Consider the following 23174-nt stretch of genomic DNA (forward strand, 5'->3'; position numbering starts at 1 on the left):
CCGGGTTAATTCAGAAATAGTCCATATAGTTTATATATATATATATATATATATATATATATATATATATATATATATATATATATGTATATATATATATATATGTATATATATATATATATGTCAAAGTCATTCTAGGCTTAGGGTCATAATCATGTGACTGATGGAAGATACTAAATTAAAACCTCTCAGAATATTGAAATTTGTACTAATTAATTAATTGATTAGCAATGGATTAGTTTCTTAAAAGTGACTAATACAATTCATTACTTGTTCGAACTGTTTATGGCCTCGTTTGATGAATGGGGTTTTTTGGGATAAAACCCAGTTTTTATCACAAAATCCAAACATTTTATCAACCATCAAATCAAATAATTTTATCATTTAAATAATAAAATTACCCTCTAATTTTATTCTCTCTCTAAATCATTATTCTCTCACCTACACTATATTTTCTAAGAAAAATGATAGAGAGCGCGACTTGAGACAGCGACTGGGAGCGCGATGCCTACGTGGTGTGCTACGTGGGACAGGTAGAATATTCTCTCTCTTTTTATTAATTATTTTATCTCTGGGAGCGCGATGCTTACGTGGTGTGCTACGTGGGACAGGTAGAATATTCTCTCTCCTTTTATTAATTATTTTATCTCTCCTATTATTAATAATTAGTTACTGGAGAGAAAATAATTAATCGTAAGAATAGAAATATTAGATAAACATTTATTTATAAGTAATAAAACTAAAAAAATATTAATAAGTCAATATAAAAAAAAATAAAAAAAAGAGGCCATCAAAAATATTTGATAAATAAAGGAATTGAAAAGTCATAAAAGTAAAATAAAAATAAAAGAGATAAATTCATAATTCAACTAATCATTGATATTAATTAGGGTTTAGGGTTTAAAATTTAGTATTTAAGTTTTAGGGTTTAGAGTTTAGGGTTTAGAATTTATTTATAAATTAATTTGTAGAGATAGAGAGAGAAATTATTTAATAAGAGGAGAGAAAAATTAATTAATAAGAAGAGAGATAAAATAATTAATAAAAAGAAAATATTCTACCTGTCAACCCACGTAGCACACCACGTAGGCATCGCGCTCCCAGTCGTTGTCTCAGAGTCGCGCTCTCTATCATTCCTCATTTTCTAAAGTCAAAAGGCAAATTAGTTTTTAAATTTTAAAAACCAATTTTTTCCTACTTTTTATCAAACAATGGTTTTTTTTGGATAAAACCCAGACAAAATCCAAAAAACCACCTCCTCAAACAAGGCCTATGTAAATTTATATATAATTTAAAAATAAAATTAAAAACTTAAAAATAATTTTATTTCTACAATGAATTATTTAATAAAAGAAAATTAAATTTATATAATTGTATACACACATACAAGTTAAAAATGTAGTCCTGATTAGGATTAATTATGACTAACATTGTTAAGCTAGTAGTTAAGAATGAAATTGGGAGGAGAGTAAATTTATTATACATGTCCCTTTTTATTTTAATGATATTTTTTACTATCATTTTTATTCCGTATTATATATGATAATATTACATTTAAGTATATTTTTATATAATATTTCATACATTAAAAATCACATTATTCTAAAAAAATAAACTTAAAAATTGTTAAAATTCAATCGTGCTCTAGGACACAAATATCATCTTACTCGTCTTCTTTCAGATATTAGTTTGAAAAATCGCAATCCTAATTATTATATACCTTATCTCAAGAGTTTGAGATGATGACCAATAGAGTCCGCGGCAAGGAGCGCAGTTTAGGTTAGAGCTCTTAATTATGTTAAGGTATAAATTAAATTAATATGTATTATTATTCCACAAAAACAGGCTTTACAAATTAATTATTAAGGAAATATACTAATTAGTAATTACTATTGATGAGAGCTATATATATCATTAATATTAGAACACAATCCAGGCATCCAGCGATGCATGCAATAGTTACTAGCTAGCTAGCTAGGGTATCCAGACAGCTTAAAAGAGAGCTACTTAAATTAATAAAGATGATTGATTAATTCATTTATATATTAATATTAATATTAATATTATTATTATATAGTTGTTTCTCTCTCTATATCTTGATTTTTGATCTTCCCCACATTAGAGAATTAATTAGGAAGAAGAGAGGAAAGAAAAGATTAAGATTAAGATCAAGATCAAGAGATGGATAACAGTACTCGTTATTTTGGAAAGGCAAACCTAGGAAATGAAGATAGATCTTCATCTTCTTCTTCAAGCAGCAGCAGGAGTAGATCAGGGATGAAGAAATTAAGTCATTCAGCTGATCATAAACCGAACAAACAGCCACAGAGAGGCCTTGGTGTTGCTCAGCTAGAAAAGATCAGACTCCAATCCATTCAGGTTCATCATCTCTTAATTTTATGTGGAATTAAATTTATAAATTAATTAGCAGCCTATTCACCAATATCATCATCTTTCTTGTCTTACACATCTTTGTCTGATCATCCAGTTTATGCTTTCCAAACCCATTCAAACAATATCATAGTAATTAAAACTCATGATCTCCCTAATTAGTCTTGTTCAAGTGTGTTAATTCCTTCTTATATATATATATGTCTGATTTCAACTTGTGTTACAGATGGGAATATGTAGTAGTACTACTCATGAATCAGAAAGAGCTTATAACATTAACTATGCTGACTCCAACCTAATTACCCCTACACCCAGGTATTCAATTATCTTCCACTTATTTTTTTCTTCATTTTTTTGTTTTTGACCCGGTTGTTTAGAACGACCCTTCGTAGTCCTTTTAATCGTAGTGTTCTTAGTGAGAATCGAATACTTATCTAAATATGGTGTTGTGAGCTAGCTATGCTGGCTTAGGATAAACTTGCGCCCTTGTCCATAGCATGTCATAATCTTCAAAATGTAAAACAACTAACTAATTTGGGGCTAAAAAAATGTGTCATTTAGAGTGGAGGACATGTAAATGAAAGAGAATTTGCATATGTTGGAAGAATGTAGGTAGTAACGCAGAAGGAACCATCTTTTTGAGGAGGTAGTGCTTTGGGCCATATTGAAACATTATTTAATTAACACATGCAAAGGGCTCCTCTAGATTTTTTTGTTCGGATGTTTTTTTTTTTTTGAGGAAATGGATCTCATAGAAGATATCAAAAATTTGTTGTATTAACTGATGTCATCGTTAACTTTGCATTATGACTCCTTCATTTGATGAGGAGAAATCATATAGAATGCAGTCAAAATGAATTTCATGAACCAAATCTTCTTAATGACCACCTATCCAACATGAGAGGGTGAACCATGGTGATCAGGCCGAGGAAGTGAGACTAGGACGCAAACTCAGCTGGCAGTCCAGCCACTCGAGACACCCTAATGCCCTTCTCAACCCCATTAGTGTTGTGTTGATAAGTTTAAATCTAAAATGAGAAAAATAAATTACAAACAATTAGATGAGAAGAGAATTAAATCCAATTAGGAAGAAATATTATTATTATGATATGGAAAATTAATTACCTATAGTTAATTATAGTTAATTATAGGTTATATTAATATATAATAAATTAATTAAATAAAACAAAGGGTTGTCCCTACATACAAATATAATTTTTGCAAATTTTCATGTAGTTTGTTACCCTATGGATTTCATTAATAAATTTTTACAATTTTAATATAATTTGATATCCTTAACCATGAATGTTTTAACAGATTTACAGTTCATTAGGCCAATATAATTTATAAGATCTACTTTTTTATTCACATAAATATCATTGGTATCATTTACAAATTTGAGACCAATAAAGAATTTTGTCATTTTTATTTAGAATTAATGGATCTTTTTAATATTCATATTATTTATTCACATGAATACTAGGTAAACAATGATTATATTGAAAACAATTCAGCTAATTTAATTCAAATTTGATGATATTTCAGAATTTCAATTTGTTGAAGCTTGTTTAAGTCAATATAAACTATTATTTAATTTACAAACTTTTGATTTTAGAATCAAATTTAAAATCATATTCAAGAGTTAAATATATTGTTAATGTTGATTTTGTGTACAAACAATCTTTTTGAAGTTGTTAGGACAATTAATGATTAACCTACCAATAATATTTTGCAATTGATTAATGCACCATTATCACTTGATTCATTATTTTAATATTGGAGTCAATTTGATTTTTAACTAAAAGAACACAAAATGATTTTCTTGAAAAGAAGATTAATGTTAGATCTAATATAATCATCTAATATAAGAGTCATATATTAAATAATGTCTTTTTGTATGTCTCCAAAGGCTCATATGAATCAAATCAAAATAATTTCATATTTATAACTTGATGAATGATTTTATTTGATCCATTTTTAAGTAGGAATTATTTTGTTTTAAGTTTGTTAATTTGTTTGAGTAATTTTTTTAATTATTACAAATATAGCTACAAATTCCAAATTTATTAGTTGTGTTGTTTTGGTTTAAAACATCTATGCTCATACTAAAGAAAACGAAGAATATTAATCATAGTTAAAAGATTTATTAGTTTCTTCTAATAACTTTTTTTCTCTTATTCACTCTTTTGAATTATTCTTTGAATCTGTTGTAATTATATATAGTTCCTTCCTCCATTTTTCTAGTCATTCATTGCATGCTCATTCTCCACAGAACATCTTGATTGTCTTTCGCCATCTTCATTTTGTCTGTGAGCAATAGTTTCATAGAATCTTGATAATCATTCTTAGTAAAATGAGACTCATATAGCCAACATAACAAAAAAGTATGTATATGAGTTTTGTTGACAGACTAACAAACAACTAGTTGGTGTACCAATGGAAGTAGAAGCCTACTGTTGGATCAAAACAAGTGACTGAAAACCAAAACATTGCTTCAAGAGAGAAGACAGATTGCTGAATATTAAGCTAATTTGGAAGCAACAAAATATGTTGATTCCGGAGTTCTAAGAACAAGAATGTTCATGATAGAATTTTTTATTCAATTATTTGAGAAGAATGTATGAGTTTCCTGTTCTAAAAAAACATTGATAAATGCTAATTAAGCAGATGGAACCCTAGCGGTGGCATGCTTGCAGAGAACCAGCATTTTGCTCAACACAGCATGAGTGGACAGTACTTTTACACCATGCAACTTGATCAGGTATATATATGTTTCTTTTCAATTGTGCATGCATGCATATGCATGGATGGGGATTTGCATAGAAAATGGATCATTAATTGATGTGTTATTGATTAAAATTAGGAACAGCGGAAGAAAGGAAAGAAGAATGACATTAATAATAAACCTGCGGGCATGGGTTCTGAAATGGAAGAGAAGCACGAGTTAGACTTGGAATTGAGGCTCTCTCTTTAATTAGATTAATGGAGAGTATTGTGCATTATCATCAGTTATTAGATTTGAATTGTGGAGTGGAGGCCGATCCAGGGGTCATTTCGTTTAGGGAATAATATTACAGATCTTTCAAGGTTTGGTTTTTAAAATGTAGCTAGCTAGCCAATGCAAATTAATTTGGTATATAGATAGACCTTCTATGTTTCTTTACTTCATTTGGAACTTGGAAGGACCCTTTTCTACTCTTGTGTAATTGACTACTTACAACTTTCTTTTTAATCAAATATTTTTTTTTTTGAAAATAGTCCATGCAAAATGATATAAATGAGAGTCATTTAAGCTCAACAATAAAAGCATTACAAAGATTGAAAAAAAAATATTTAGAAAAAAAACACAACACAAAATATTTCACCAATGATCAAACAAAAAAACAAATTTTAACGAGCACGGAGATCTTCAAGATGAGTTCCTCAACTGTCTCAACTCTCAATTGGTTTACCCAATGAAACGTCCCTGATTGTCATAATAATAGTATTATGAATTAAACGAATTGGTCGATAACGATCACTAAACGTTAAATTTTACTGTTTCTTTCAAACCAAATTGTCCACCAAAAGATAAGTGAGATATGGGTCAATGACTTAGACCAATCGAGTTTACCGTCTCTATTCACACTTCTCAACAACTAATGATAGATTTCGGCATAACCCATTGAATAATAGTCATCTTCCATAATAAGCTCCAAATTGCAGTCACTCAATCATAGTGTAAAAGCAAGTGAGACGTCGATTTCACTTTTTTATGACACATTCTACAATGACTTGCCATAATACATCATTTTTCCATGCATCTATCATCCTTCAAAATCACTCCATCCAAAGAACGAGATCTTCGATGAGAGCTTAAAGTCCCACAGCTTCTCTCATATGTGATCGTAAGGAGCATTCTCCACAATTAAATAGTAAGAATGACTAACCTTAAAATTATCAATATATTGTCAACGCAAAATATCACACAAAGAAGGATTCACCTCTTTACGCCCCACCAAATTCAACACTCTATCATGTGAAGCCAACTCTTCAGCATTAGTCTTCTCCTATACTTAATTCTCATTGCAAAACCATTAGAACTCGCTTCAAACATATCATTGACTATAACATCTCTATATATAGCAATCGAGATAAGGACCATGTACGATGAGAAAGACTTCTAACACTACACCATATGTCATCCCAAAAACTCATCGAAGAGCCATCGCCAACCGAAAATATGCATTGTCCATGAAAAGAGTTCCACATTATCGAGATGTCACTCCAAATATTGTATTTCACTTCCTGGTTAATATGTTTTGGTGAACTAGCTAGACCAATCTTGCACATACTTACATTTGATGACAGTAGCTCACAAAGAGGTAGGCTCTAAGGAATATCTACTACACCATTTCGAAAAAAATATTATTATTAAACAAAGTCAAATCTTGTATACCTAAGCCCCCTTGGTCCTTAAATTTCTTCACTTTATCCCAACTTATCAAATGACGGAAGGATGACTCAAAGGACCTCCAAAAAAACTTACAAATAATTATTTTCATCCTCACAGCCACACTTTTAGGTATGAGAATTAGAGACATCATGTAAGTAGGCATAAATGATAGAACACTTTTGATGAGAACCAAACACCCACCTTTTAAAATCATCTTTCTCTTCTAGATTGGTAACTTTCTTTCCATTTTGGTGATTATCGGATCCCAAGAAGCTTTGAAACGGGCTTTAGCACCTAAATGCATCCCAAGAGAAGTAGATAGAAATGATCTCACCCCGAAGCTCAAGATGCTCGAAAATGTCATCTTCCTTCTATTGGATACGAAATTGTAGAAAAAGATCTCAAACTTACCGAGGTTAACCCGTAATACAGAACAGACTCCAAACAACTAGAGAATATCGCGAAGATGTTTGAAATTTCTGTGAGTGGCTTGAATCATGCATAAGGTATCGTCCGCAAAAATAAAATGACAAATGGAGACCTCCACATCCCACAATCCACTCCTCTAAGGAGGCTAGCATGCTCGGAGAAAGCCAACATTCTTGAAAAAGCTTTCATGACAATGACGAACAGTAATAGGGAAATAGAATCACCCTACCAGATTTCCCTCGAACTTTCGAAAAAACCTTTAGTCTTCCATTCACAATTATAGAGAGCTTAGCTTATGACACGCATAATTTGATCAAATCTATCCAAATCTCTTCCATACACATTCTACCCATTACATCAAATAAAAATTCTCAATTAACACGATCATAGGCTTTTTCAATATTTAGTTTCACGAAAGCACACTTATCTTCCCAGAAATTTGCTGAATTAATACATTCATTTGCAATAATATACGCATAAAAAATTTGCAACCTTTAATAAAAGTAATTTTATTTGTTGAGATCACTGAATCAAAAACTCCGCGTAGCCTATTCGCTAAACATTTAGACACAATCTTGTAGAAAGATGAAACAATACTCATAGGTCTAAAAAATTTCAAATCAATAGTCAAAAGCGCTTTACGAATCAGGCATATTAGTGAAGAGTTCCAACTCTTGTCAAATAATGAGAATTTATAATAAAAAAAAATTGCTCGATCGCTTCCATGATATCGTTTTTGAGAAAAAAACCACATTTTTTGAAAAAAGCTAGAGTAAATCCATCTCTTCTCTAGGCCTTATCACTCCCACAACTCATTACTGCTGCCTTCACTTCTTTTGTTGTGAAACGAGCTTCCAATGCGTCCTTTTACTCTACACTAATAGTAGAAAAATTCAGACCATCCAACTTTAGTCTAACCCTATATGATTCTTTGAATAAATCTTTATAAAATTGCATAATACTACTTGAAATCGTAGGCTTGCAATCATGGAAAACACCCTACACTGAAATTGAGTTAATCGTATTGTTCCTAGCCTAGGCCTTCGAGACCCCTTGAATATTTTTTGTATTTTTTTTTCAACTCTCAGCCAAGTATCCCTACCACGTTGTCTAGCCCCGATCTCTTCTTCTTTATATAGCTCAAAAAGATTACTAACTAGCAATATACGAGAGTTAACATCTTATGCCAAAAGGTCATGCACCTCTTGCACCTCATCGAGAACATTAATCTTAATACATAAATCCTCGACCTTTGCACAAAATATTGCACGTTCACCCACATACCAACTTTTTAGTAGCTTAAGTAAGTTATATAAATTCATACAAAGTTTCGACGATGTCAAACCAGGAGAAACTTGATACCCCCACTATTATTGCACACGCGTCATAAAGTCGTCAATGATCAGCCACTTATCCACAACCCTACACTATAGTATATTAGGTCAATGATCCGAACAACTCCATAGAAGTACCTTTTGAAAAATATTAGCCACCCCCGAAATATCGACTCACTAACCAAAAACGTGTCAATGCGAGACTAGGATAACCTATAGTTGTCATTGCCTCTTCTTAACGTGTATTGTCCTCCTTCAAGTGGCGGATCCATAAGTTCTAGATTCTCGATAGTATTAGAGAACTCTCTCATTTGATTAGTCAATCGTCTAGCACCCTTTCTTTTAAACAGGTCACTCACTTTGTTCATATCACCAGCAAAGATGATCGACAGATCCCATAAATTAGTCACTATTGTCAATTCGTTACAGAACTCCATTTTTAGTTCATAGAGCATTGTTCCGTAAACTACCGACATCACCTAACGAAAGTTATCTCCCTGATTCCTAAGTTACACGCTAACTAAAAAAATCTTTCAACATCAACATCCATGCATCTTCTCGAAGACGTCATCATTCCAAGCAATTAGAATCTCATCTGACGCCCCGATAGAGTCAAGTGTTACCCATTCACACAATTTCCAATAACACAACTTCCTAAAAATCCATTGATTTATTTGGCGAATCTCCGTCTCATAAAAACAATATATTCCACTTCCAATAAATCCCGCAAGAGGTTTAAGAATACAATGTTTCTCGCTATCATTAATCCCACACACATCCCAATATAATATTTTACTAATTATTAAAATAGACTTACTTGGAGTAAATCCGATTCGGCTTTGATACACGTTTTGACAGAACCAAGGAGGTAGATCACCAATCTTTTGAGTTAACACCTCTTATTATATGTAAATGTGAGGATTTTGCGAATTTCGTGCCACACTTCTAACTCATCAGAAAAAATCTCTCTAACATGAGATTTTTTTATTCAACGTTATATTATGAGTCGAAAATGCCACACATACCTTCTCATCAGCATCATATTCTTTATCTCACGCAATCGACTCTTCCTTTAATACATCACTTACTCTAATAGGCGAATCACTCACATTCATAGTTTACAAAGATCTATTAGGGTTTACTTGAACCATATTTTCTATGGGAGACCATATCTCACAATATGTCGCATCAATGAGCTCACATTATCCACCAAATCTGATATCGGATGGGGCTTGATACAAAACCATCTTGAGCATATTTCTCAGAATATTAACTAGAGGAGACTCCTCAGACGTCACTCGCAAATCAAATTTGGAACTATATGATGGAGGTGATGATACATGTACCAACCTAGAGGTCAATCCCGATGACTTACTTTCGATCTCGCAATCCCGACTTTCCTTCTCCATGGCACTACCCAGTCATTTGTAAATGTTGCCTCTAATGGTTCATCGTCTTGGTGAATATCTTCCACACTCACTACAGTCTCACCGAATTTAATTCCCTCTTTTGAACAATTATTCACATCAATTGGTTGCGACGTTGACTCCAATATTTATCTCTCCTCTAATTACGTGTAAGGGGAAGTCTGAAGTCTGAACTGGTACGTCTTTCTCCTACAATTCGGACATAAATTAAAACTTGGCACTAACACACTAAAAGGCTATTCAGTTCACGCCGCAACCTTATACATAAGCATACCATGTTCCAGGACAATAGTATTCGACATTCTTTCCACCGGACCTACACGAATCCTTTCCCTCCCAAAATTACATTTTAGTTCGGTATTTCGTCCATCTCCACATAGCCACCTAACTTTTCACCTAATGCTTTAATCGATCGTGGATAGCTTAAATAACAAGACCCAAGTATTATTGGAACTCTCATTGTTATTGGTCAGCCTTCCGGCGTAATCCCGCTCCTCCTCACCATAACACTTACGTTAAACATTAGGTTCATCATCAGCCAGTTATTAATTAATAGCATTCTCAAGGCACGGAATTCCTTCTTCAACTAATGGAATTATACACTTATCATGAGGCATAATAAATACAGTTCGGTATTCAACCCATAGAGTAACATACCTTCCACAGGAGTTGAACCCGAACCAAAAGTCACCACCAAGTGGACCAGATCCAAGACGCTTTCTCGTCCATGATGACGAGGACATGTAACGACGTAGAAGTTTTAAATGATCCAATCCTAACTCGATCCTTCAACGTTTACAGTTCTTGATCTTAGAGATTGACATCACATTCAATCGATCAATCATCGTACTAAACTTGAAGGATTTCGTACCTATAACTATCATTTTGGATCAATCTGACCAAATTGCTCTCCTTTGACTATTCACCTTATCTGCATAAGACGGAGAACCAACCTTTAGAGGATTAGACTGCCCCGCTACATCCAGAACATCCCCCACCAACGACCCACAACTGTTGTTGCCCTCGACCTGAATACAACCAATTTTAGGAGCATCGACAAAATCCTTAACCGACTTGCTTACTCCAATGTCCATGTCTTGAGTACAGTCTAAAACTACAACAACAACTCTCATTGACGGCCCACTCTCGTCGTTGCCCTGGGCCTGAGGAACTCTTTCTTTCACCCACTAATTGTTAAAGATGGCGCTTCCCCCTTAGTTTTGAGAAACAGAATCCCGATTTGAGCATTCAACAAATTTTCGACCATGCCTACTCCAATAGTGTCTTCCACCTATTTATCGTGCTTCCCCAAGTCTGGTCGCAAGACACGATCTTAGAGGTTACATGGAAATTCAAGTGAAAACCGATAGTCGGTGCGACTCTCTAGCTACCCCACCTACTAGTCGTCGGTTTTGAATAGGCTCTCACTAACACCTGAGGTCGACCATCGACTAGATGGATCATCACACCTCCTCTACCAACGAGGAACCACTCTTCCTCGTCATAATCGTTGATCTGGAGAGTCGCTCAACCACCGACCTCCATCATATAATAGGTTGTGATTCACTGTTTTTCATATTCTCACATGATACTTGGGTTCCCTCTCTCATCATCTTTATGTTCTCTCCTTTGTAATCAAATAATTTCATTATTATAAACATGTTATTAATTGATTATTGATAGAGCAAACTGTGATACCTAATACCCAAATCTCATTAAGTATCACACCACTATTATTTTTGGTTGCTCTTTATCTGAAGATCGGTTAACTAGGGCCACACTCACCTAGGAAGGGTATTAATATTAGATGAAATTTCATTCACTTGAAGTATATTTTTGAAATTATTCAATATGTCATTTAAAGTTTAAATATACTTTAAATATCTTCAACTTTAATGTATATTCATTTTGGGCTTAATTTATTAAAATGAATTTTCATTTTTTTTTTGCATTTAGCATAAGCTTCAATATAACTTACAACGTTTTGAGGACTATTCCCGTGATCGGATCAAGAAGTACATGAGCATTCTGAACCATAATTGCCTCATTTTCTTAGGATATGAGGAGTCCATTGAACACCTCCTTGGGAATTTCCCTTTCGCCTCCTGCCTCCTTACTTTTGCGCAGATTCTTTGCATTAATGAGCTTTTTTAGCTTCCCAAACGAATGGACCGACATCAAGGACCTCGCCATCACCAAGACCAAGAGCAACGACTTCAGTTCCAATACCTTTAAGTGTTTCTTCGTCAACATTGTTTATCATATTTGGATGGAGAGGAACGCTAGAGCCTTCTCAGGAGTTCCGTAACAAGGCAGATACAGTATGAAACAATATCATAACCGACGACAACTCCCTCATCCGGACGTGGAGGCGTATTCCCATAGACGAGAAGAATTGGTTAAATTGTCAAAATTGGAACATCACTTACGAGAAAGTCACCCTCACCACTGACTTCATTGTACTTTAATTCTCAATTCTCATTTGTTGTTATCTCTCTTTTTTCATTATTGTCCTTCATTCAGTTTATTTTTACTTCGATTTCCTTTGAACTCGTGTAACTTCTTTGCCCTTTTTTGCCTTTTTATTTAATTGACGATATGTCATCTTTCACAAACAAAAAAAACTTAAAACGTTCTAAATAAAAGTGAAAATCGAATTCGTAATTTTTAATCGCTTAGGAATCACTGTTGAGTTTGATAACTTATTTGTCATAAAATAAAATCATTTTATCAAAAATAGAAATTAATTATGTATCTTATAAGAATTTATATTTTTTTAACTTGGTCTAAAATTTTATTAAAAAAATACTTTTTTATATGTATATTTCTCATCTTAAAATATCTCATCTAATTTTATCGTATTTTAATTTAATATTAAATAAAAATAAAATTATTTTCATTTTTACCCCACTTTTAAAGGTTAGTGTGATCGCAATTAGAAATGATAATAGGCACATGATTATCAAATTCAGGTATTTTAAATTGGGGTCAAGGTTGGGGTTGGGTAGTGAATAAGTTACTCAATCAAGTTTAGAATCGATAATAAAGAGGGTGTCAAACTCAAACCCGAACCTAATATCAACTATATTAATATATATTTGTTGAACATTAATGTGACTTTCAGATATCCATCATTATCGTGAGAGAGAATCCTCTGCTACCAAATGATTGTGCTCCTCTGATTCCCTCTCACAAGAGGAGAGGCAATCTTGTAAATAAAAGAAAAACCTCCCTTGTTCCTTCTCACAAGGGGAGGGGCAATTTTGTAAATAAAAAAAATATTTTTCTTTTATTTACAAGATTGTTTCTCCCCTTATAAGAGGAAACATGGAGCACAATCATTTGGTAGCAGAGAATCTCAAATACATTAACTTTGCCATAAACATTACATCATTTATTTTATTATTATTCAATGCTCATCCTTAAACACATCACACCATCCTTAATTTGTTTTAATATTTATTCTATATTTTTTTTTATTCAATTATAGAAATAAGAATGTTGGAATTTTATTTGACATTTATATCATATATATATATATATATATATATATAAATAAAAGTAATGTTTTTATTTGTTTGTTTTATTTTAATATTACTACATTAAAATTATTTATTACTCAGTTAATATTCAAGATTTACTTTTGTAACTTCTTTTCAGTATGATCATGTAAATTTATAATTTAATCAGCAATGAGCTATCAATCGGGGCATAGAGTACCGGCGAATCGAAGATGAAGATAAAAATATAAATACCCGTTAATGTCAGAATCGAGTAGTAAAATAAAAATTAAGGACTCGGATAAATACTTCATCATTCTTAGAGGCGTGATCTATTCTATTATACGATGATAGCACCAAAAGAAATAAAACTTTAACCTCATCCATAATTGCAACTCAATATATTAACTTGAACAAACTTTCTAAATAATAATTAATTTTGATATTGAAAAAATATTAGCTAATTTTCAAATAAAATCATTAATTATCTTAAATTTAATAAAATTAATTTTGGCCTCAATTACTAAAATGGGTCTAAGTTGGTTAATTTTGTTATTAACCTGATTAAAACAATTTTTGTTATGACTTACATATTATAATAGAGAAATGATTCCGTGTCCAGCGAGGAATAATTTATTTTTTTTGGAAAATTGACATGTTCATTAGATTTTTGTCCTGAATAGTAAGATTTTTTTTATTTCTATCTTCGATACAAATAACAGGTCACGTCATATTCGTGGTCTTGCTTTGGTTCCCAAATTCGTTGTCCCTATAACGACTAATTACAATAAACCATAATAAAAAAATTGTCTTCTTTTATGATTCAGTTCCTAATGTGTTTTTTTCTCAAATGAATCGGTAATAATGAAAATCTAATTTGAGATAAATAAAGTTTTATAACTTTCTAAATCTTCATTAGCTTGAGCAGATTCCTTACTCGTTATAGAAGAGATTCCTTACTTTTTGTAGAAGAAAAATGACCTCAAACTTGTTCTTGGGGTCAATTGTTTATGCTGGGATGATTTATCATTCCTGCAACTCTTTTTGATCTGAATCTAGGTTCGACTTTTAATAGGAAATCGTTAAAAAAAATTATTTTAATTTGTACACGAGATGACTTTTTAATACATGACTTAATTATACATCTATTTTTTAAAATAATTAACGTTTTTTCATGTTTCTAAATGATTGATCGGATCTTAGTGACCGCTCAGTCATCTATGGCCCTTTCCCCCTTAACCCAAATTTAGGAAAACTGAAAAGAGAAGAGTTAGACCCATTTTAATATATAAAAAAAACTTAAGGTCACAAAATGAACAAAATACATTAATTTTTTTTATTTTGCAATTCTGCAGTCAAATAATAATAATAATAAACAATTCACGAAATAATAATAATAAACAACCCGAAGGTAACCCATTGATAAAAGTCAACTTAAAGAGACTAAAAAATTACGAGTTCAAAAAAATAACCCTAATATAAACGTAAAATCATCTAATAAGATAAACGTGAAATTACAATAAAAAAGACAAATATTTAGGGTGCAATTAAATATCCACAGTAACAAAAAAAAAAAAAAAAACTCATATTTATGGTGATATTAAGTGATATAATTAATAAACAGTAGTAACCTATAAAACTTATTACATTTACAGCTTACATATCGAAATAAATTTAACTACTGATGCAATTTATTTAGCTAAAAGCATCATTAATGCAGGTTTAATTAAGCCCATGAAATGTGGCTAGTCTCTCTTGAACTTCTCTCAATCTCTAGTTTTTTTCTATGAACATCAAACTAGCTTCAACCATTCGCCATTGGTGTCTATATTTAGTTTATTCTATCTCATATCACATATAAAAACAGCACCAATTTCATTTTTTGTAAGACCAGGCCTAAGGTTTCACATTTCCAATAACACATAAAAGGGCAGGTCGTCTCTTGGAGAATGTCTTCTTCTTCAAGGTCGATCCTGTTCCTTTCGATCTTCATTTCCATCTCCACCACAACTGCATTTCCCTTCTTTCCATTTCCAGGGTTTGGAAGGGGAGATGAAACTTCCGAATCAAAACTCGACTTTGAAACCAACTTTCTTGGCTCTTGGGCCATAGACAATCCCAATTCAGGTGTATCAGCAATGCAGGCGCAACTGCTTCCAAACAATAAGGTTATCTTGTACGATAACACCAACCTCGGTCCTTCTGGAATCAAATTGCAGCCTGAGGGGAATTGTCGTCTCATTCCAAAGGGAGCCACGAACAAGGTTGATAAAGAAGATTGTTGGGCTCATGCAATTGAATACAATGCGCTTACCTCTGAATTTCGGACCCTTAAGGTTGTGTGTTTGTGTTTTATGTTTATGTTTGTTAATGTTTTATTTTTAAGGAAAGGAATTAATTGTGAATGCAGCTTTTGACGGATTCATGGTGCTCGTCTGGAGGAGTTTTGATGGACGGATCTCTTATTAGCACCGGTGGTTTTAGGGATGGACAAAGAGCCGTTCGATTCCTGTCTCCTTGTTCTGACTGTGATTGGCAAGAAAATCCTCAAGGACTTTCTGTTAAGAGATGGTACAATTTGATATATCTATTTGGATTCAAGTTTTATCAAATTTATCAGGGTATGGTTTAGATTGTTGATTATGTTTGTTATGCAAAACATTGAAGGTACTCAACGCAAGAGAAGCTCGAGGACGGGTCGTTTGTGGTGGTGGGTGGGCGCGGCGAATACTCATATGAATTCGTCAAAGGAGATACCCTCGAGAATGAGATCAAAAGTATTGATCTTCCTTTCCTCTTACAAACCAAAGACCTTGTTGAGAACAATCTATATCCCTTCGTCTATCTCCTTCCCGATGGAAGCCTCTTCATCTTTGCAAATAATCGTGCTATCACCATTGATCCACAAACAGGAAAAACCCTCCGATATCTTCCTACCCTTCCAGGAGGCTCCCGAAATTACCCTGCCTCTGGAATGTCAGCCCTTCTCCCGTTGAAGGTAACCGGAGGTGTCTTATCTTCCTCACCCGAGGTTCTAGTCTGCGGTGGCAATACAAAAGATGCCTTCACATTGGCTTCCAAAAGGATTTACTCACCGGCCCTTCTAGATTGCGGTAGGATTCGGTTGTCGGATGCGAAACCAAAATGGGAAATTGAGATGATGCCTTCGAGAAGGGTGATGGGTGACATGTTGATCCTCCCAAATGCGGAATTGCTCATATTGAACGGTGCCAAAATGGGATCTTCCGGTTGGAGGTCAGCCGACGAGCCGAATCTCAGGCCAGTAGTCTACAATCCAGATAAGAAGGCAGGTAATCGTTTCAAGGAAATGAACCCAACTGACATTCCCCGTATGTACCATTCCTCGTCCGCAGTCTTGCCAGATGGGAAGATACTCGTGGCAGGAAGTAACACAAATCCTACTTACGATTTCTTGAACCAAACCAAGTTCAAGACAGAGCTTCGGGTGGAGAAATTCACGCCACATTACTTGGATCCGATTCTGGACAAACACAGACCCGAGATCTCAGAGTTGTTCTCGCAGAGTCGGTTGAGGTACGGTCGTAAGTTCTCATTGGCAGTGATAATGTCGGACATGAACGTGGATGAAGAGGATTTGAAAGTGACAATGTTGTCACCTCCATTTACAACCCACGGTTATTCGCATAACCAGAGGATGGTTGTTTTGGATGTGATTCACCTTGTAGGTAGTCATTTGACAGTCACAGCGCCTCCAAACGCTAGGATCGCCCCACCTGGGTACTACTTGTTACATGTGGTTCATCGCGGCGTTCCCAGCAAGGGAATGTGGGTTAGGATTCATTAATAGTTACTACCAGAAAGAGGGATTTCAGGAATATAGTCATTTTTATCAATTCTTCAAACCTTAAGCTTTATTTGATAAACGCAAATATATATATACAGTTAACATGAATGCAATTGTGAAACAAATTAAGATACCCAGATGTAATTGATCATAAAATTTCTGAATTAATCAAGATCCAACATCAAATTAATCAAACCCATATATGATTCAATCACATGATACAGATATATACACCGAGAATGATTAGAAGAGTACCGAATAGAGCGGACAGGACTCGAGTTTCTTCACCGAGAAGAATTCCAAACACTGCGGTGGCAGCAAATGTGGTTGCGTTGGTCACTGGAACGGCGAGAGAGATAGGGGCGGCGCCTAGGATAGCGAAGAAAGTTGCTGAGGCTGTGAGATTGAGCAGGAATGGGACTGTATATTGCCAGACTAAGAGGAGCTTAAGCCATTTCTGGAGATGGGAGAAAAGCGGGTGAATAGATGCGTTTGGGGGAGGGGAGGATTTGAGGGCTTTGTCCCAGATGAGAGCTCCCCTGCGCATCAGGGCGTTCGTAGCTCCCCAAACGAGACCGACTGCAATCATCTTCTCTATTTCTCTTCCCATGATTTCTTCTCCTTTCTCTATCACTCACTCAGAGTAATACAAGTAACAATCGAGGAAGATCTCGATCATCCTTCTTTTTTTCTGGGTAGGGAGGATTTGGAATAGAGAGAGTGGATCCATGGTTCTTTTCTTTACCATTGTTGACCAATTAATTACACTTTTTATCGTAATATTTAAATATAATGTTTTTTAAACTAAAATAAATATTTTATATGTTTAAACATTGAATTGACATATTCAAGTGAAGGAGTAAATTTAGATTTCAGATTTAGTTTTTTTTGTTTTTTATTTTTATGATTAAAGTTATACAAAAATAGGAAGGTCTTAATTAAGGGTGTTCATCGGTTCGATTTATTCGAATTTGAGAATTAACCCAAATCTGTACCGTGGCAAGGTACCATTCTACCACTAGACCACTAGTGTTTTTGTTACCCTCTTTTTTATTATTAAATCTTGAGTTCAAAATATATTAATTTGATTATTTTAAACTTTTTCTTAAGCTAAGTTTGGAAAAATAAATAATAAAAACATGAATTCGGTTTTCGGTTTGAGTTTCGAAAATCGTATTTGAATTCGAATTGGTTTGAAATTCGATTTGAAAACCAAAAATGAAATTCGAATTTAGTGAATTCAAATTCGGTCGGATATTCGGTTCAGACCAAATATTGAACACCCCTAGTCTTAATAAATTTAAACGCAGTTAACTTAAATCATTTTTAATTCAAAAACTCATTTTTAAACTCAAAATGTAGTCACTATCAAATCAAACAATAATTCTTCTCAACACAAAAACTAATTTTTAAACTCAAAAAATATTCTCAAAATATTAGTTTTTATACTAACTTTTTTAATAACTATCTATGTATTACTAACTTTACAAATTAAACCCTAATAATTTTTCAAACTTACACCTATTAAAATTATGATAAAATTAATTCTAAATTAATAATTTAAACAAAAAAAATAAACATATAAAAAAATTATAAAAAAATTAAATAAATATTAACTATATTAAAAAAATTAAACATATAAAAAAATTATATAAAAAGTTAAATATATAAAATAAACATAGTGTAACAATTAGATGACTAATTAAAAAGAAAAAGTTTATGAAACGATCTCCAACTAAAAAATTCATTTTCAAACTTATTTTCGTGTAATTTTCAAACCGAAAAACTCATTCTCAAACTCAAAAAAATATTCTTATAATATTTTTTTTCTTACATCAACTTTTATAACTTTTTAATATCATCCCATATATTTTACAATGTTATAAATTACACCACAATATTTTAATATCACTCTATTATTTTAAATTTGTTTGTAAATTAATTAAAAATTCATTAATGATTCAAAAATTACAATACACAAATTATTATAATTTTTTTAATATTATTATAATTTTTTAAACATTATTATCAATTTTAAACATTATTATAAATTTATGTTATATAAAAATATTATATAAATGAATAAAATTATATAAATAAATTAAAAAAATAAATTATATAAATAAGTTTAATGTATAAAATATACCTAAATTAAGTTTAGGTTTAAATTAAAAGAAAAAAAAATTAAAATTGATGAACGGTGCAAACGTATGTATGGTATGGAAGATAGAGAAAATTGTGAAAAATTCATTTTGGATTTGAGTTTGGGTGTCGGTTGGAGGAAAAATTTAGTTTGGATTTGAGTTTGGGTATGGAATGAGATTCTTTGAACAGTGTAAACGTATATTTGCCTTTTGTAAATGGAGAAAATGATACTCAAAATGAGTTTGCTGTATGTAGTTGTGTTAGAATGAAAAAAACATTTTAGGCATCAATTTGTTAGGTTGGAAATGGTTTTATTATTTATTGTCATTTATTTTTCATAAATAAATAATGTATATCACTAATTTAGCTAACAAATTTTAAGTAAATTAAAGTTTTGACTACTAAATTTTATTAAATTAATAGTTAAAATGTTTAATAAAATTGATCTTTTATTTATAATTTTGAGCAAGGTTTGAAATAATTATCTCAAATTTTAATTTACTTTAATAAATCGACTTATACTTAAATTATGATGCCAACAAAATATGACAGAATTAACTTGGGATCTTTAATCTTTTAACATCTCCTCTTTAAATAATTTATTATTCTTCCAGATTTTATCAAATATCATATCAGTCTTCTGGACAAAATTATTCACATCAGTAACCAATAACATTTGATTTATCAATATTAACCCATAAACCTAGACATTCAAACAATAATTAAGATAAATAAATGTCCTTCTAAAATACTTAAACTTTGAAGCCCTTGATTCAATAATATACAAAGCATTGTCGGGCAAAAGCAATTGTGAAATCCACAAATTCTTTCCTTCTGATTACAATATATTAAGCCAAAAGCAAGTGCAAAATAAAGTTGAAACTTATAGAGACATGTGAACATGCTATATGTTGTTTCAAGTTTGGAATCTACTAGATTTCTAAACATATATGTGTGTGTCCTTAATATAACAGACAATTAATATAAGCTAAATGTACATGAATCCTATGTTGACCCATCACCATGTGCTTCTTTACTGTTTCCTACCCTTTAATCAATGTTTTCACCTCAAATTTCAATGCATTGCATCTGGAACCTCACTATATTAATATATTTGATCTTATCTCATGAATAATTAGGATGAAACCGATTCGGGCCAATCAAAAAAACAGCCACCGATGAAATTATGTAAAAGGATACTTAATCATGATGTAATTAGGGATCTAAACATGCTTAAAAAGAAAAAGAGTGATTTGCAGTTCGTGCCATCATGCAGAACAATGATCCGATCCTGTTGTCATGATGGTTTTTTTTTATAAATAAAAAATCTTATGTGAAAAAGGAACATTATAAATTATAGTAACAAAAAGGCAACACACATGTAAGCAATTGTTGTTTGTTCCTCTTCCACAAATCTTCAATATAAAAAGGGGATGGATGGGTCATGAAAACATGAAAGTGGGTCCTGAGCCAACACTTATTTGTGATCGGATTGGGAGTAAAACTTCTTTTTTGAGGGACCAGAGCCAGACCAGACCAAGAAGGAAGAGCACACAAGAAATGGGTAATGATAGACACTTTGTCTTTGTGTTTTTTCTCTTGGCCATTAGCCAATTCTCTCATTTTGTTTAACATTAATTTAATTATATGTGGGATTTATTATGTAACCCTAGAGGAAGCTGAAGAAACGGTTACTAACGATAACTAAGATAATTGGACCGAAGAAAGAAGCCCCAATAAAATCGGACGAAAAAGAAGTGAAATCGCTTTATTTTTATTTATGAATGTGGATTGCGATTTGGAGATATAAAAGTGGGAGATTATTATTTTTTTTTTTAATAAAGTAGAACTAGCATGACATCCCACAACCATAACTCCATTTAAACTCAAAGCGTTTTTAGATATAATTGAATTAATATTGTACTAAATAAAATTTTAATTTTATTATTAATATATATATATATATATATATGCTCATTTTTATTCACTTATTTTTATGTATAAGAATAGTTTTATAGTATCTTGATTTATCATATATTTAACTTTTATTTTTATGACAATATTATTATAATCTCACTTATAAAAATCCTGGTGGCTCACTAGCTCAAACAGTACTTTTAATCGTACTCTCTCCATTATTAGGATAATTCATAATAATGCCAAATAATTCATTAATTTTAGCTGGATAAGTTTTATATAAAAATTTAGTCCGGATAGATTTTAAATTGTGACTCTGAAATTGCTTATAATTTATCGTGAGTGAATAATAAGTTATCATCGTACTGAATGAATCGTACTGGATGAGTGAAGTTATTTTAAGAAGTTATTGATAATTTTTATTTGTTTATATGTGATGAATTAAGCTTAGATGCAATATCATTACATACTTTAATCTGAAAAAATAACAAATATGAAAAACAATAGAAATAGTAATTAGTGGGCTCATAATTACAATATTGTTGCACCCTACTCAATTTGAATGATTCTGAAATGATAAGATAGTAATTAATAATGAGGTATCTACAAACATGGTTTCCATATTTTTGCATCTGATTGGTACTATTTATTTATCTGACTCAAAAACCTATTTTCTTATTTAAATTAGGGTCTTGTTTTATACCGCGTTTAAACGATGTATTTAAGAGTTTGCGTAATAAACTGTTACTACAATCATTTTGCATAATAAGTTCACCCAAAAAATTATATATAAAATTATTATAATAATAAAATATACATTTAAATACATTTTTATTTATTATTTGTAATATATATATCTTAATATATAAATAATTAAGCAAAATATAAAATATAAATATACTATAACTTTTTTAATTTATAATTATAATTTGAAAATCAAACTAGTCTTAATTAATTATTTAAAAATACCGATTATAATTAAAAAAAAATTGATCAAATATATAGAGGGTAAATGAATCTAAATATTTATAAAAAAAATCAGTGAAAATAGAGATAAAAGGTGATTTTCAAGTTAAAGAGAAGAGATTGAGAATTTTAAAATATTATTAAATATATATATATATATATATATTATTATTAAATTTATATTAAATATATTTATAAAATTTAATATATTTATATTATTGGTTAATTTAAGTTATTTATTAATATTTAAAATTGTATATTAACAAAAATTTATAAAAAAATAATATATTAATATAATTTATTTTTAAATTTATTGATTTTTAATTCAAATTATTTATTAATATTTAAAATTTAATTAATAAATATATATAACATTATATATAATATATAATATTAATTATTAAATAATATTATAAATATAAAAAATAAATAAGTTGGGCGTATAAGCTGAATCAAACACTCCACCAAAATAGTCATGTGGTAAGAGTCGACTTAAAAGACTAAAAGGTCATGAGTTCGATTCCATCTAAAAAAAATATTACGAATAAGCTGAATAAAAATGTATATAATAAATATGATTAAATTTTTATAACAGAAGTATGGATGGTTAACGAAAGGGATCAAATCTATGTTAGGATATATAAGTTTGTTTTAACTTAAAAATATGTGATATAATTTTTTAATTTAATTTATTATTTGTTTCTATAATTTATTAAAAAGTTGAATAAAGTTTACATTTATTCACTTATTTTATTCATAATTATTTTTTACATTTAAGTCTATTCTATTTTATTTTTCAAACCA

At 31.3% G+C, this 23174-nt stretch overlaps 3 protein-coding genes across 3 annotated transcripts; 2 read left to right on the top strand and 1 right to left on the bottom strand.

The window, feature by feature from the left end:
• The first annotated feature begins 2181 nt into the window (after positions 1-2181).
• Positions 2182-5365, top strand: LOC124924759 (protein SPEAR3-like). The gene is made up of 4 exons (XM_047464752.1): positions 2182-2379; positions 2618-2706; positions 5059-5152; positions 5255-5365. Exons 1-4 carry the CDS (start codon positions 2182-2184, stop codon positions 5363-5365), a joined length of 492 nt encoding a protein of 163 aa, XP_047320708.1.
• A 10038-nt stretch (positions 5366-15403) lies between these two features.
• Positions 15404-17344, top strand: LOC124924760 (putative aldehyde oxidase Art an 7). The gene is given in 3 exon segments (XM_047464753.1): positions 15404-15930; positions 15933-16117; positions 16184-17344. Coding segments are annotated over 3 exon segments (1809 nt in total). The 5' UTR covers positions 15404-15465; the 3' UTR covers positions 17343-17344.
• Positions 17345-17463: 119 nt separating this feature from the next.
• LOC124927838 (transmembrane protein 234 homolog) lies at positions 17464-18051 on the bottom strand. Its single transcript, XM_047468321.1, has one exon. It carries the CDS (start codon positions 17950-17952, stop codon positions 17554-17556), a length of 399 nt encoding a protein of 132 aa, XP_047324277.1. The 5' UTR covers positions 17953-18051; the 3' UTR covers positions 17464-17553.
• Between the last annotated feature and the right edge of the window lie 5123 nt (positions 18052-23174).

The sequence above is a fragment of the Impatiens glandulifera genome, chromosome 2 (assembly GCF_907164915.1).
Source record: "Impatiens glandulifera chromosome 2, dImpGla2.1, whole genome shotgun sequence".
Classification (NCBI taxonomy): Eukaryota; Viridiplantae; Streptophyta; class Magnoliopsida; order Ericales; family Balsaminaceae; genus Impatiens; species Impatiens glandulifera.

Bases quoted from the DNA above. Each gene is read 5' to 3' on its own strand.
- LOC124927838 (XM_047468321.1), bottom strand. From the start codon at position 17,952: ATGGGAAGAGAAATAGAGAAGATGATTGCAGTCGGTCTCGTTTGGGGA.
- LOC124924759 (XM_047464752.1), top strand. From the start codon at position 2,182: ATGGATAACAGTACTCGTTATTTTGGAAAGGCAAACCTAGGAAATGAA. The intron at 2,380-2,617 runs GTTCATCATCTC...CTTGTGTTACAG, and splicing joins TCAGACTCCAATCCATTCAG to ATGGGAATATGTAGTAGTAC. The intron at 5,153-5,254 runs GTATATATATGT...GATTAAAATTAG, and splicing joins ACACCATGCAACTTGATCAG to GAACAGCGGAAGAAAGGAAA.